This window comes from Tamandua tetradactyla, chromosome 3 (assembly GCF_023851605.1).
Source record: "Tamandua tetradactyla isolate mTamTet1 chromosome 3, mTamTet1.pri, whole genome shotgun sequence".
NCBI lineage: Eukaryota > Metazoa > Chordata > Mammalia > Pilosa > Myrmecophagidae > Tamandua > Tamandua tetradactyla.
In genome coordinates this window covers 151743396-151760470 of record NC_135329.1, presented here as the reverse complement: position 1 = coordinate 151760470, position 17075 = coordinate 151743396, and the positions used below count along the sequence as shown (strand labels likewise).

At 35.0% G+C, this 17075-nt stretch overlaps 1 protein-coding gene across 1 annotated transcript in view; it reads left to right on the top strand.

Moving 5' to 3' along the window:
• SESTD1 (SEC14 and spectrin domain containing 1) overlaps positions 1-17075 on the top strand; it is a 161411-nt gene that overhangs the window by 43563 nt on the left and 100773 nt on the right. Inside the window, exon 2 of the mRNA XM_077154317.1 lies at positions 15268-15347. Coding sequence (XP_077010432.1) covers positions 15293-15347 — 55 coding nt within the window. The 5' untranslated portion in view covers positions 15268-15292. The remainder of the gene's footprint in view (positions 1-15267; positions 15348-17075) is intronic.

Here is a 17075-nt window from a genome sequence, read left to right as displayed (position 1 = left end):
TGCTGCTCCAATTTTTCTTTTTCAGTCTGCTAAATTTATTTTAATATTTGTTCCCCCATCATTTATTTATTTATTTTTAATCCATATGTTTTACTCTTCTGTCCATAAGATAGATAAAAGAAGCATAAGACACAGCGTTTTCACAACCACACAGTCGCATTGCGAAAGCTATATCATTATACGATCATCTTCAAGACAGATGGCTACTGAAACACAGCTCTACATTTTCAGGCAGTTTCCTCCAGCCTCTCTGTTACGTCTTAACTAAAAAGGTGATATCTATTTAATCTGGAGATTAAGAATAACCTCCAGAATAACCTCTCGACTCTGTCTGGAATCTTTCAGCCATTGACACTTTATTTTGTCTTATTTTTCTCTTCCCCCTTTTGGTCAAGAAGGTTTTCTCAATCCCTTGGTGCTGAATCCCAGCTCATTCTAGGATTTCTGTCCCATGTTGTCAGGAAGGTCCACACCCCTGGAACTCATGTCCCACGTAGAGAGGGGAAGGGTGATGAGTTTGTGTGTTGTTCGCTAAGAGAGAGAAGCCACATCTGAGCAACAAAAGAGGTTCTCTTGGGGGTGACTCTTGGGCCTAATTTTAAGTAGGCGTAGCCTATTTTTTGTGGGGTTAAGTTTCATATGAACAAACCCCAAGATTGGGCTCAGCCTATTGCTTTGGTTGTCCCCACTGCTTGTGAGAATATCAAGAATTCTCCACTTGGGGAAGTTGAATTTTCCTCCTTTCTCACCATTCCCCCAAGGGGACCTTGAAGATACTTTTTTATTCACTTTCAAATCCTTCTGGGATTTATCGAGGCCTCACTCTGGACAAACCTACAAAATCTCATGCCCTACTTTAGGTTCTATGTTCTTATGGTGTTCAATTAAGCTGTCCACTTAAGTTATATTAGGAAATGCACTGGTCAAAATATAAATTTTGTACCAAACAAAAATTTTTTGCCTTAGTCTCACACATAAGTTCAAGTTCTAAAATATGAATTACCATCTATTTTCAACACCCTGAATTATTGACATTCCTTTGTTATCCCTCATGCAAAACGTTTTTAGATTTATACATTTAGTCACTATCATTATACACTCTAGGCATTACTAGATTATACCATCTTAGTCTTTATCGTGTATCTTTCCTTCTGATTTCATTTGTACCCCCAGGCCTTCTCCCTCTATCATTCTCACATTCCCTGCTGCCCCAATTTTGGTGAAGAAGGAGCCAAACTCCTGAGAATTTAGAAATAAATTTACATAGACAAGAAAGAACTAAAAATTTGAAAACTTCATACAACTAAGGAATTTTTGAAGCTGGACCTTTCAGCAGTGGAGGTTTGTGGCCTTTTAAGAGTTTGGTATATTAGTTAGAGGAAGCCCTTAAGAAACTGACTTTCTATCTCTCTGCTTTTGACTTTGTAGATACTGGTGTCAGTTCCTTCAGAGAAAGGAGCAGGGCAAGGAGGGTGGTCTAGAGGTAGTTGCTTAGATTGTAGTTTTTGAACAGGGTTTTTAGGTGGTGAGTTGTCATTACCATTAGCAGTAGGCTTTTGAATTTAAGTTGAAGTGCAGTATAATAATATCCCAATGGATTCCTTAAAATAGAATTCTTGTCTTTCAAGCTAAATTATATTTTTGTAGAAACTCAAAATTTCTTCCTTCCTCCTTTTCTTCCTTTCTTCTTCCGTAAATAAATGAAGTTCTGATACATGCTGTGAAAATGGCGTTATATGGCAGTATTTTAGTTTTCAGGTTTTACTCTTTAGAGGGGTTAAGTTTTTGGATAGATCTGTATCGTGGCTGAAGATACTTTTCTTTTATCATTTTCATTTAAATCCAACCAAAAGGATTGTTCTTTCATTTAGAACTGTTAATATTGTTGTTATATTAACACACATGTGATAAACCAAATAGCCCGTAAGTTTTCAACTGTTAATCTGCTTCACTGGTTTATTATCCTAAAGTTGAATAATGTTTATTCCTGTTTATGTATAAGATATGTGGAGCAGTGAACCCAGCATGGTTAGTAGTGAAGACCTTAATGTGTGCTTAAATGTGTTTAATCTCTAAGATTGCTCTTATTTCACTGATAACTGTTGAAGGCATCTCTATTCTGAACTTAAGGATAGCTACAATATTTATTCTGGAAATACAATGCAGGAGCCTGTATTCTGATTTTGTGCATTGTCATTAGTGTGTCTACATGATACAGACTTTAAAAAAAATAATTTAGTTAGCCTTCAGCTATCCTCAGTGTTTTCACTGTTATTTTTTCAATGCCCTTTGCAAAATCTGAGTTTTCAAAATGGAACTGGTTGATACATTATTATTAGCAGAGTAGTTCCAGTGCACCCACTCATAACATCAGTTGCAATCTTTTATGAAGTGTAATTTGCCCAGTATTTATTAAAAGGCCAATTTTCTTTTCCTGTTTCTCGGCACATCCTCTGCTGCCCTCTAATGGCTACCTATTGATAACACCTATTGATGTCCATTCTTAACATCATCACAAACCTGGCTGTTTCTAGCCTCTGATAACTAATGGAGCTGCTGGTGGGATCTGTAGAAGGCGATCTCAGTAGCTTAATAATGGAAGATCTACTTTTAAGGAAGAGTATGCACACGTGAATCCTGTGATTACACCTCAAGGTGTTGGGATCTAGGAAGTAGTGATAATTTTAAGAATACTAGGATAAGTGTTTAGCTTTAACGTTTGTTCCATACGTTTGTTCATTCATTTATCTACCCATTAATTAATCATATATTTTTTGAATACTGAGTTTGTCCAGCTCCTTGTCTTGCCTTGATCGTCTAGTAGGTGCTTATTAAAGTGTTGAATGAATGAATGAATGTGTAAATAAAAACAAAAATAAATAAAAAATAATACTTGGTCTCTGCTTTTGGGGAGACATGACATCAACTCAACCACTTGGTTGCCCTTATTTTCTTTTTAATTCTCCCAGGTCTTTGAAAAAATGATCAAGATGGATACACATATCAGTTGAAATCTAGTCTCCTTTTGTTTTTGTTCCAACAACTCATCATGTGGATGGGGTCCTCTGTTTTAGGGAGGATTTATTTTGAACCTAGGAATTATATTAATTTATTTTGGTGCTTCTCACCTTTTGATTGAACGTATTGTACAATCTTGGTTGCACATTCTCCTTTATATTCACTAGTCTCTAAGGCACCTCATCTGTTATAAACTCTAGCTGTCTGCTTCTTTTACATTTAATAAACAGTGACTTAAATATAGGTTCAGTTTCAAATGGTCATATATGAAATAGGACAAGAGCAGCAGTGTATACTTCCTATTTAATCTTTGTTAAATATATTGTGAATTTAATTATTCCATCCTTAGCCTGTTTTACTTGGCAAGTTATTTTTTATAAATGCATTTTCATAGCCACTTTTCATTTTTTCACATAAGGTAAAATGAACAGTTCCTCTGTCTTTGGCTTCATTTCTCGTTTGGTAACATAATCCAGCTATATATATATATTTGTTAGCTTAAATAGGCCTCTATTTGTGAAAAATAATTTGCATCTGTTACATTGGAGAACATCAGTTAGTTGATGGTGTTGGTTGTTTTCTGTAAGATTTTTTTCTTTATTTTATGTGTTTTGTATTGATTTATTATTTTTTTGCATGGGCAGGCACCAGGAACGTATGTGATCTATTTTAAAAATGAATTTTATTGAGAAATATTCACATACCATATATCCTCCAAAGTGTACAATCAGTGGTTCACTGTATCATCATATAATTGTGCATTCATCCCCATAACCAATTTTTGAACATTTTCATTATTTCCCCCCAAAATAAAAATAATTTGTGTCTGTTAAGAATAAAAAATGAAGATCTACTTTTAAGGAAGTATCCCATACTCCTTATCACCCCCTATTAATTATTTGTTTTTTTTTTTTTTTACTCATCTGTTCATACATTGGATAAAGGGTGTATAGGCCACAGTTTTTCACAGTCACATGGTTACACTGTAGAAGCTATGTAGTTAAACAACCATCTTCCAGAATCAAGGCTATTGGATTACAGTTAAACAGTTTCAGGTATTTCCAACTGTTCTAATATACTAAAAACTAAAAAATTATGCCTTTATAATGCATAACAATAATCTTCAGAATGACCTCCCGATGCTGTTTGAAATTGCTCAGCCACTGAAACTTCGTTTCATTTTTCTTCCCCCTTTTGGTCAAGAAGGCTTTTTCAGTCTGGTGATGCGGGGTCCAGGCTCATCCTCAGGAGTCATGTCCCACATTGCCAGGGAGATTTATAACCCTGGGAGTCATGTCCCACATAGGGGGGAGAGAGGACAGTGAGTTTACCTGTCCATTTGACTTAGAGAGGCCACACCTGAGCAACAAATGACAGTCTCTCTTGGGGTGACTCTTAGGCATAACTTTAAGTAGGCTTGTTCTCCTTTGTAGGAATAAGTTTCATAAGGATAAGCCCCAAGTATGTGATCTGTTTTAACTGTTCTATGCACAGTGTTATGATTGGCTTATTTTTTATGACTTTGCTAAAGACAAGAATTCTACAACAACTTTTGAAAAGTTGAATTTAATTGCAACTAGTGGAAAAGTAGTCATATTTTTCATTGCCTATCTTTTTTTGCGACAACCATGATAGAGATTGATGGAGAATGACTCCAGAAGAATAGAAGAAGTAAAGATTAAACATACTAGTTTTCATATTGTATGACTTGACTGCTTCACATTTCATCCATTAGTTCATTAGATCTTGGCTCACTTACCCAAAACCTGTATTTCTCACTATTTTAAATTACTTTCTTATCACTTTCAAGGTGTTAGTAAAAAAAAAAAATGGCTATTAGATTGAAACAAGAAACTTTTTTGTCATGTTGAGGTGGTTCTGTGAAGTGACGAAGTTTGGATAAAGTACACTTCTCTGAGGAGATAGTGATAAATCTAATATCACTTCTGGTTATTGTAGCTTGCTAAAGTAAATCTGTATTAAAAGACTGAAACCATTTACCTTTTTTGCTTTAAGTATGTGGAGAATACAGTGCTGAGAAGTTAAATTTTAGCACTTGTTGGCATAAACTAATAACCTGATTTGGGTGACAGGTTTTATTTACTTTGAGGGTTACCTGCAGGAGTATCATTTCTTATGCTTTTTGGGATCTTAAGAATTCCAGCTGTTTCTGTTGCTTGAGTAGTGGTTGAGTTTTTGGATTTTTTTTTTTCCTTTTTTGGGTGCATGAGTTGGGAATTGAACCTGGGTCTCCTGCATGACAGGCAAACATTCTGCCACTGAACCACCCATACACCCCAATTATTTGGGTTTTAATGAGTGAGTAAAAGCTGTCACATGAAAAAAAATTAAAAATGATGACCTAATGATTGGAGACAGGACTTATTAAATTCTAAATTGCAGTTTGGCTTCTACCAGTTATGTTTTTTCATTTGCTTTGAGATATGCATACTTTAGTGAACTTAAACAGAAAAGGTATTTTTGAAAGGATGTTGTGAAATTCACAGAATTGATGAAAATGATGGAGAAAGAAGCTCAGAATATGGTCACAGTAAAGGACCAGAAGCAGCTGAGTATTTGGTTGTGCTTATACCACAGGAAAAGTCTGATTAGGAGGCCACTCCTGTTTCTGTGGATAAGTTGACCCGGTATCTGTTTCACTCCTTCAAAGTTGAAATTCCCTATGGGAGCCTCCCATTGACTTAACCTAGAGCAACAGTTCTCTTGTTTCCAGCTTTCTGGGGGGGACCAGAAACTATTTTCATAATATTTCTTAGGTATTAGTTTTCTTTTTAACCATTGACATTTGCACTGATGGTGCAGTAGCAAGAGTGGGCAAAAATGGTAGTGCCTTAGCATGAATCAAAGCACCAAACTGAACTACCTGTCATTGTATTCATTGCCACACATTTGCAGAAAAATACATACATACATACATATAGGCATATATGTATACATACATACATATGTTCATAATATATATATATAAATAAAATCTACAAACTCCATTTTATTCATTTCTCCATATGGCCACAGATATTTTCACAGCTGGTTTATTGTTAAGCTGATAGTGTGATATGAAAGCACCCTTGCTTCATATCAAGGCTGATAGTGTGATATGAAAGCACCCTTGCTCACGAAGGTTGTGATTGCCTGGTTGTGAATCATAACTTTGCCAGCTGTGTGAGTTTAGGCAGCTTTTTTTTTTTTTTTTAATGTTTTTGTTATGAAACATATATACAAAGAAAGGAAAGAAAAAGCAATAATTTTCAAATTATACTTCAGCAAGTAGTTACAGAACAGATTTCAGAGTTTGTTATAGGCTATACCATTCCACTATTTCAGATTTTTCCTTTGAGCTTCTCCAAAACACTGGGGGCTAGAAGAAATATCAGTATAGTGATTCAGCATTCATACTCATTTGTTAAATACTATTTTCTCTGTTATAACTCTTTCTCCTTTGATTCTTCTCCCAATCTATAGGGATCTTTAGTTAATGCCTGTTCTGATTTTTTAATGTTGAGAAGTGGTGTCAACACTAAATGATAGGGAATGTAATTAGTTGATAATCTTGGAGAGCCTTGTCCCTCTGATTTTCAGGTTTTATTTGGCCTAGAAATCTTCTGGAAATTAGAGGTTCCAGGAAAGCAAACAGTGCATGAAACTTTTTTTTTTTCCTTGGTTCAAGCCCTAGGTGTTCTTAAGAGTTAAAGGGAGTGATGTTGGTTAGGGTGTAGCAGTTAGCACTATCTAACTGAAACTTAGCCTCCAGAATAGTCTCGACTCTATTTGATCTTTTTTAGCCACAGATGCCTTATTTTTTTATGCTTCTTTTCCCTCTTTTGGTTGGGAAGGTATTGTTGATCCTGTGGTGCCAAGGCCAGACTCATCCCCAGGAATCATGCCCCATGTTGTCAGGGAGACTTTTACCTCTGAATGTTATATAGGTTGACCTCCCTGAGCCCCTGTTATCTCTTCTATAAAATGGAGATAATAGTAGTACTGACCTTGTAGTAATGCTGTGAGGATTACATAAGTTAACACAAATAAATCATTACCAAAAACATGGCTGTGGTAAACATTTAGTAAATGTTAGTTATCATAATTATTTTTATCATTATCATTATAAGGCTTTCAAATCATGTCCCTGGTAAGCTTGACCTGATTTGAAAGCCTTATTTAAAAAAAGACTACTTTTTTTTTTGACAGGGTAGGGCTACAACTTAGATTTTTAGCTCCTGCTGGTAGCACAGTGCCCGAAAGGGGATAGGTTCATAGTAAATTTGTTGAGTAAGTAATGTACAGTCATCTAAAGACTCACATTTTCTGTTCTTCTGGAAAGTTTTCTTCATGAGAGGATGCTGGCAATGTTTCATGTTGCTTTCCAAGAAGCTGCCACTTTATTGTGCTGTTGTACTGGTGGGTGGGTGTGAGATGGGGATAAAATGTGATGGAGAATAGTCTTTTAGACATGAACCCTAAAAGGATAATATGATTGAACCTTTGATTGTTTTGTTTTATTTTTATTTAAAGGTTCTTCTCTCCTCAGAGTCCTGTTTTGGTAGTATACTGGGCTGGCAAATCCCTGGAATGACTGCCTTGCCAAAGGGCTCCCCCCCTTTTTAAATTAGGGGAGTTGTAGGTTAATAGAAAAGTCATGCATAAGCTACGGTGTTCCCATATGATCCTGCTCACACATGCAGTTTTCCGTAGTAATGTTTTGCAATTAGTGTGGCATCTTTGGGACAATTGAGGAAACAATATTATAATTATACTGTTAACTATTGTTCAAGGGTTCACTGTTTATTACGTACAGTCCTATAATTTCTTTTTAAACACTTATTCTGGTAGCATATATACATCCTAGAATTTCCCCATTTAACTTTGTTCATTCACATTATGAAGCACAGAATGAACCTTGTTCATTCACAGTAGTGTGCTACCATCATCCCTAATCATTACTAAGATGTTTCCATCATCCCAAACAGAAACTCTATCAGTAAGCCTTCACTCCCCATTTACCACCTCTACGCTGGCTCCTGATAATTCTAGTATTCTAGTTTCTATAACTCTAAATTTGTGAATTCTGATTATTTCCTATAACTGATTTGTCCTTTTGTACCTGGCACATGTACCTCAACATGATGTCTTCAAGGTCCATCCGTGTTTTGCAGGTATCAAAACTACATCCTGTTTTTATAGCTAAGTAATTTTCCAGTGTGTGTGTGTGTGTGTGTGTGTGTGTGTGTGTGTGTGTGTGTGTGTGTATATACACATACCATATTTTGCTTATCCATTCATCTGTTGTTAGATGCTTTGATTGCTTCCATCTTTTGGCAGTTGTGAACAATGCTGCTATAAACTTCAGCATTCAAATAATCTGATTTGAGTCCCTGCTGTCAGTTTTCTTGAGTATATACCTACAAGTGGAATTTCTGAGTCATATTCTATACTTAACTTTCTGAGGAACTGCCAAACTTTTCCACAGTAGCTGTGCTATTTTACATTCCCACTGACAAGGAGCAAGTGTTAGTATTTCTCTGTGCCCTTTCTTCTTCTTCTTCTTTTTTTTAATAATTTTTTATTAAAAAAATTACAAGAAAGAAACACAAACATCCTTAATATATGCTCATTCCGTTCTACATATATAATTGGTAATTCACAATATCATCACATAGTTGCATATTCATCATCATGATCATTTCTTAGAACATTTGCATCAATTCAGAAAAAGAAATAAAAAGACAACAGAAAAATAAAACAAAAACAGAAAAAGAAAAAAAATTTTTACATGCCATACCCCTTACCCCTCCCTTTCATTGTCCATGTCCTTTCTAACACTTATTTTCCTTTTTTCTAAATAGTGTGAAGTGGTATCTCTTTGTCATTTAGTTTGCATTTTCCAAATGGTTAATGATGTTGAGCATCTTTTCATGTGTTTTGACCATTTGTATATCTTTGGAAAAATGTCTGTTAAGTCTTTTGCCCATTTTTTAGTTGAGTTTTGTCTTTTTATTGTGGAATTGTAGGAGTTCTTCATATAGTTTAGATATTAAACATTTATAAGATATGTGGTTTCAAATATTTTCTCCCGTTCTGTACCTTGTCCTACTTTCTTAATAAATCCTTTAGAGTCACAAATTTTTAAAATTTTGGTGGGATCCTGTTTATTTTTTCTTTTATTGCATATGCTCTTGGTATAAAGTCTAAGAAGCAACTGTCTAACAAAATGTGCTGAGGATGTTTCCCTGTATCATCTTCTAGACATTTTATAGTTTCGATTATTATATTTAGGTCTTTCATTCATTTTAATTTAATTTTCGTATATGACCTGAGATGCAGTCCACCTTCATTCTTCTGCATACAGATTCTTTTCCAATCGAGTGGACTTAGCACCATTGTCAGAATCACTTGGCCATAGATGTGAGGGCTTGTTTCTGAACTCTTAATTTTATTCCATTGGCCCGTTGGTCTATCCTTGTACTGGTTCAAAGCTGTTTGGATTACAGTAGCTATTCAGTATGTTTCAGAATTGGGAGGTGAGTTCTTTTTCAAGATGATGTTTGTTATTGGTGCTCCTTACCATTCTGAGATGATTTGATACTTTTCTATTTCTGCAAAGTAGTCTGTTGGAATTTTATTAGAATTGCATTGAATATCCAAATCACTGTGGGTAGAATTGACATCTTGATGATATTTAGTATTCCAATCCATGAATATGGAATGTCCTTTCACTTATTTTGGTCCTCTTTGATTTCTTTTAGCAATGTTTTGTAGTTTTCTAGGTATTAGTCTTTTACAACTTTGGTTAAATTTATACCTAGATATTTGATTCTTTTTCATTATTATTGTAGATGGGATTTTTTTCTTGCTTTCTTCTTCATATTGTTCATTACTAGTTTATAGAAATACTACTGATTTTTGCATGCTTATTTTGTACCCTGCCACTTCACTGAATTTGTTTTTTGCCTCTAGTAGCTTTGTTATGAATTTGTCAAGATTTCCTATATATAGTATCATGTCATCTGCAAATAGGAAAAGTTTTGCTTCTTCCTTTCCAGTTTGGATTGATGCCTACTTGCCCCCCCCCCCCCTTTTTCCTAATTAATCTGACTAGAACTTCCTGTACCCTGTTGAATAAAAGCGGTGACTGTGGATGTTTTGTCTTGCTCCTGTCTTAGTGGAGAAAGCTTTCAGTCTTTTAATATTGAATATGCTGTTAGATGTGAGTTTTTCATATATGCCTTTTATCAGGTTGAGAGAGTTTCCTTTTATTCCTAGGTTTTCTAAGTGTTTTTATCAAGAAGAGGTGCTGGATTTTGTCAAATGCATTTTCTGTATCAATTGAGATGATTGTGTAGTTTTTATTCTTTAATTCTGTTAATGCAGTATATTGCATTAATTGATTTTCTTATGTTGAACCATCCTTGCATACCAGGGATAAATCCCACTTGATCGTGGTGTATAATTCTTTCAGTATTCTGTTGGATTTTGTTGAGGACTTTTGCATCTGTTTTCATAAGGGGTATTGGTCTGTTCTTGTGGTACATTTCTTCAGCTTTGGTTTTAGGGTGATATGATTTTTATGGAATGAGTTAGGAAGTGTTTCCTCCTCTTGATATTTTTGGAAGAGTTTGAGCATGTTTGGTGTTAATTTCTTGGAATGTTTAGTAAAATTCGTCTGTGAAGCCATCTAGTCTTGGGATTTTCTTTGGTGGGAGGCTTTTGATTACTGATTCAATCTCTAACTTAGTGGTTGTTGAGATCTTTTATTTCTTCTTGAGCGAGTGTAGGTAGGTTATATGTTTTTAAGACTTGTCCATTTCATTTAGATGATTTGTTTTGTTAGGATATAGTTGTTCATAATGCCTTCTTATAATCCTTTTTGTTTCTGTGAGGGTGTCCTCCCTTTGATTTCTGATATTTAGTTATTGAAAAGATCAATAAAATTGAAAAACATTTGGTTAGACTGACAAAACAAATATTTTTCGATTTTATTGATCTTTGCAAAGAACAGACTTTTGGTTTTGTTGATTCTGTTTTTTTTTAAATTCTCTATTTCATTTAAATTTTTAAATTTTTAAAATTCTCTTTTTTTTCTTCTTCTGGGACTTCCATAACACTCTAAATTTAATTCTTGCTTCTGTCTGATTTGGGTTTAGTTTGCACTTCTTTTTCTAGATTCTCCAGTTGTGAAGTTAGGTTACCTCATTTAAGATCTTTTTCAATACTAGTATTTAGAATGATAAATTTTCTGTTTAGCTCAGCACTACCTTTGCTGCATCCCATAAATTTGGATATGTTGTGTTTTCATTTCCACGTCAAGATGTTCCCTAATTTCACTTGTGATTTATTCTTTGAGGCATTGGTTGTTTGAGTGCATTGCTTAATTTCCATTTATTTGTGAATACTTTTGTTCTTTGTTATTGATTTCTAGTTTCATTCTATTAGGGTAGGAGAAGATACGTTTTATGATTTCAGTATTTTTCAATTTACCGAGACTTGTTTTGTGACCTATCCTGGAATATGATCCATGTACATTAGAAAAGAAAGTGTGTTCTGTTGCTGTTGCGTGAATTGTTCTTTTTATGTTAGGTCTAGTTGGTTTAGAGTTCATGCTCTGTTTCCTTATTGATCTGAGTAGATTTTCTATTTATTATTGACAGTGGTGTACTGAAGTCTCCTATTAATGTAGAACTGTTTCTCCCTTCAAATCTGTCAATATTTGCTTCATATATTTTGAGGATCTTCTGACAGGTACATTTATATTTATAATTGTTATGTCTTCTTGTCAGTTAATCTCCTTTTCAGTATATGGTTACTTTCGTGTACCTTGTAACAGCTTTTGATTTAAAGTCTATTTTATCTGATATTGATATAGCTATCCCAGCTCTCTTTTGGTTACTATTTGAATGATATATATTAATTTTTGTCATAATTTTCCTTTCACTCTGCTTATATTTTTGAATTAAGATGAGTCTCTTGTAAATAATAAAATTTGTTCATGCCTTTTTATCCATTCTGTTTTTCTGTGCCTTTTGCCTGAAGAATTTAATCTGTTTACATTTAAAGTCACTACTGATAGTGACTTTTCTTCTCCCATTTTCCTTTTAGTCTTTGTAAGTCTTAGACCTTTTTTGTCCATCACCTTTTCCATTAATGATTCATACTTATTTGATTCTTTTGCAGTGTACACATTTTGAATCTCTTATTTTTTTGTAGTGTATTATTTTGAGCTCTTTCACATTTATTTCTGTGTATGTTTTTCATATATATTTTTGTGATTACCATGAAGCTTAATGCAACATCCTAAATTTGTAACCATCTATAATAATCTATTTGATTTGATTCCAACTTAAATAGTATACACATACACTGCGCCTTTACTCCTCAAGACCTACTACCTTATTGTTGTACTTGTTACAAATTATATTATGTCTTACACAAGAAAATTCTTTTTGTGCATTTTCGTTTTAGAATATGTAAGAATAAAAAATGAAGTTATATACCAAAAAATGAAATACAATAGTACTATATACTATAAAATACTATAAAAAGTAATATTATAAACCATGTGATTGCTTTTACCAGAGGCCTTTATTTCTTCACATCACTTTGATACACTTTGAAGGGAGTGTCCTTTCAGTCTGAAAAACTCCTTTTAGCACTGCTTGTAGGGCAGGTAGTGACAAACTACCTCAACTTTTTTTCACCTGGGAATATGTTAATTTGCCTTTATTTTTGAAAGGTAGTCTTTCTGCATGTAAAATTGTTTGAAAATTGTTTTCTTTCAGCACTTTATATGTTTTTTTCTAACTGTCTTCTTGCTTCCATGGTTTCTAGTGAGAAGTTGGACATTATCCTATTGAGAAGTCCTTGTACATAGCACACTTTTTTCTCGACTCTCATGGTTCTCCTTTTTCTTAGCATTTCACAGTTTGTCTATTATGTGTATGGGCATCGTTCTCTTTGGATTTATCTGAATTGTGATTCATTGGGCTTTCTGAATGTGCATATTCATGTCTTTAATCAAAATTAGGTAAGTTTTCTGCCATGTTGCTTTTAGTGTTTCTTCTGCTCTTTTCTTTTTTTCTTCTTCTGGGACTTCCGTAACGCATATATTAGTGTGCTTGATGTGTCCCACTGGTCGTTTAGGCTCTGTTTGCTTTTTTTCACCCTATCTTTATGCTCTTCAGCTGAATCATTTTAGTTGTCTTGTTTTTGAGATCATTGATGATTTCTTCTGCCAGGTCAATCTGCTGTTTAAACCCTCTTGGCATTTTTCATTTCAGTTATTTGTGGTCTCCAGTATTTGTTTGGTTCCTTTAAAAAAAAAATATATATATATATATATATCTTTGATGAGATTCTTCATTCATTGTTTTCCAGGTATCCTTTACTTTTTTTCTTTGTGTTTTCCTTTATTTCTTTGAGCATACTGAGGATCATCTAAAAAAAAATCTTTTTCCAGTCTGTTCAAAGTCTGATTTTCTTTGTTGGTTGTTTATGGACTTTTGTCTTTTTCCTTTGGTTAGGCCATCATTTCCTGTTTCTTTGTATTGTAATCTTTTGTTGCATTCTGTACATTTTAATATTTTAAAGTGTTAACTCTGAGATTTAATTCCTTAGCTGTCTGTTTCTTAAGTTTGTATCTAGCTAGTAATGTGATAGAGGTTTCCTTGCATTCTAAGAGCTAACAAAAACAAATAAACCAAGGCAAAAAATGCCATTTATAATCTTTGCAAATTGTGTTGGCTGGTGCTGTCCTTCAGAGTTCAGCCCTCCTATCAATAAAGTTAAGTACATGGTCCTCACTGTGTTTTCTGTGTCTGAGTCTTGTCCTAGGTTTGTGCTTGCTTGTGGCCTAAGGATTTCCCCTGTTTACAGGAAATCAAGTACCCCCCATACTCCCTATGAAATAGATTTCTTCCCTTTTCTTGGTTTTCTGTTGTATGATTTATAGTAGATAATCCATTGCTCCAGGCTGCATTGACTTAATTGTTTCTTAAACTTCTTTAGCTGCCTGCAAGCTGCTTCTGCCTGCAGGGCAATTTCTAAGAGGGTGAGCCAGAATTTCTTGGTTTAGTCTTTCAGGCTGCTGTCTTATAGATAGGTGTGGACATAATGGTATCCTAATATATGCACATAGGGAATACTTTGCTCCCTCTGGAACAGGGCCATGATCCATAATGGGAGCACAGGCTAACTCTACAACATATCAGTGATGCAGTTGGAAGGAGCCATCAAGGACATCATGAGCTTCTTATTTTTAAAGCTGTGTTATCTTGATTTGTCACTCACCCCATTACTATAACCCTTTAATTTTTTCTGGAGTTTTTGAGGAAGATGAGTCTGCCAGTTTTTGCTAGTTGTGGAAAGGTTCTGTGTGAGACTGGCACCCTGGAGCATCTTACGTCACCATCTTGTTCAAGTCCTGTCCCTCAAAGCTCCCTTTTAAGGGAAATTGCCTTGCTCTTAGCTCCTGCTATATAGGCAGTCCCTTTTCATCTTTAGCTGTAACTCCTAGCTGCTGTTGAATGGACCCTAGACAAATGAGCCAAGAACAGTGAATTATGTCCTTGCTCAAAAAATATAAGCTGGGGTGATCAGATTTTTCTTTGGAGACTTTAAAACTGCAAAATGTGAGAAGTAGGAAATAGGTAACAGTAGAGGCAGAAACTGAAAGAGCATTTTAGGCAATATCTTGAGGGTAAGCATGAGGATAAGATCTGTTACAGTGTGTTATGGGGGAAGAAAAATATGAGAAATCAGAGAAAGCCATTTAATAATGGAACTAAAAGAATCAGATATGTGAAATTAAGCTAATTAATAAGCAAAGCAATAGAGAAAAGGTTGATTCTCTCCTTTATTCAGCAAATAATTTATAAAGTTATTGTTATATACTTGTTGCTGTCCTAAACCACGTACACTGCCTTGAGAAACAACTATGCCAGTGGCTCTCAACTGCGGGTGATTTTCCTACCAGAGGACATTTGGCAATGTTTGGAGACATTTTGTTTGTCCTAACCAGGAAGGAGAGGTGCTTTTGGCATCTAGTGGGTAGAGGCCAGGGATGCTGCTAAACATCCTACAATGCACAGGACAGCTACCTACAAAAAAGAATTACCTTGCTCAAAGTGTTAGTAGTGCTAAAGGTTAGAAACCTTTTGTTAAGCTATCATAATTATATATTTTGTAGAATAAGGTAATTTTGATGTTATAGTTGACATTTAACTTTCTGTGTTTCAGAGGTGAGGAAGTTTACTGGAGTACGATGGAGGCCTCAGTAATATTACCCATTTTGAAGAAAAAACTAGCCTTCCTTTCAGGTATGTTTTCTTCTTTTTTAAATTGGAAGTCTTTTATATATTGTCCTTATAAAAATTTGTCTTCTTTCATATATCTGACAGAAATGCATTTTGGTCTTCAATGAAGATTTTGTGCAAAATGGCATTTCTGAGGTGTCTTCTTCACAGTTAGCAGCTGTGGAAGCCAACTTGGTCACTGTTGATACTTCGCAGGCCAATTTTTTTTCTGTCCTGAATTTGACTAAAGTGACCTCCAAATTGTAGATGTCATGAAGTTTCATTTCTTATATAAATAGATCAAGAATATGGACTAGCTTGACATCTAAATAATTGTTTCTGACATATAGAGTAATTTATTGTTTTTCTGTTTTTATATCCTGTCTTTTAGCTTTGGTATTCCCTTCTCCTTGTGAGAAAGTTTCAGTATACTGGGTATAATATTGTTTGTTTTATTCTCCTAGGCTGCTCAAAGCAATACTGTGAAATAGGTTCTGCTTAAGCAATGGAAATGTATTTGCTTGCAGTTAGAATCCAGGAAAATATCCAAGTCAAGGCAGTGTTTTCTTTCCAAAGACTGGCTGTCAGTGATCCTTTGCTCCTCTGCCACATGGCAAGGCACATGGTGGCATCTGCTGATCTCTCTATGCTGGTCTCTTTAAGCTGTTCTCTCCCTTTTCTTTCCAGTTTCTTTGATTTCAGCCTCTAGTTTCTGTGGCTTTCTCTCCCCTCTCTGTATTCATTCTGTTTATAAAGGACTTTAGTAGAATTTTAAGGCCTGGCTGATATGAAGATTTTATGTACCTAGAAAAGGCCATATTCTTTTCCTCCATTCTCATGGGTGCATGTTGTGGATGGGATCTTTTGATTAGGTTGTTTCAGTTGAGATGTGATCTACCCAGTTCATGGTGAGTATTTAATCCCTTACTGGAGTCCTTTATGAGGGAAAAATGCAGATAAAGTCCAGAGTTCAGAGAGAGAAACACCTAGAGAAAGAGCTCACAGAGAGAGGAAAGCCCCAGAGATACTAAGAGAGGACCCCCAGACACTCGGAGAGAAAGCCACTGTAATCAGAACCTGAAAGCACTGTAACCCAGGAGCAGAGGTCCAGCAGATGCTGGGCATGTTCCTTTCAATGTGGCAGAGGTGTCCCAGATGCTAATAGCCTTTCTGAAGAGACCAGGTATCATCCTGTTGATGCCTTTGTTGGGATATTTTTATGGCCTAAGAACTGTAAATTATAAGTTAATAAATCCCCATTGTTACAAGACATCCCATTTCTGGTATATCATAGCTTTAGCAAGCTGAAACAAGGCCGATCCTGAGTGAGGTGGGTCACACCTTAACTGAAGTAGCTTCATAAAAAGATCTCACTTACAGTGGATCCACATAGAAGTGGTTTAGATCTAAGAACAGATTTTTTCTGGGGTTTGTACAGCTTCATACCACCAGATCTATTATCTTTATTCTTTGGAATCTATTACATAGCCTCATTTTACCTTCAGGTAGTAAGCCAAAGTCTGTATTGGCTAAGAAGAGTTGAAAAAAACCTGTGAAATATCTTCTAGTGCATGAGCAGTGGCATGGTACATTGAGTGTAATGATTTTATGGAATTTTAGATCAGAGTAAATCTGTACATGGTTTAGAATAGGTACTGTGACCCCCATCTATTTAAGATTATTCAGACCATATTGTTTTATTATTCTTACTCTTTTTTTGGTCTTACCAGAATTGTCTTCATATATGTTACT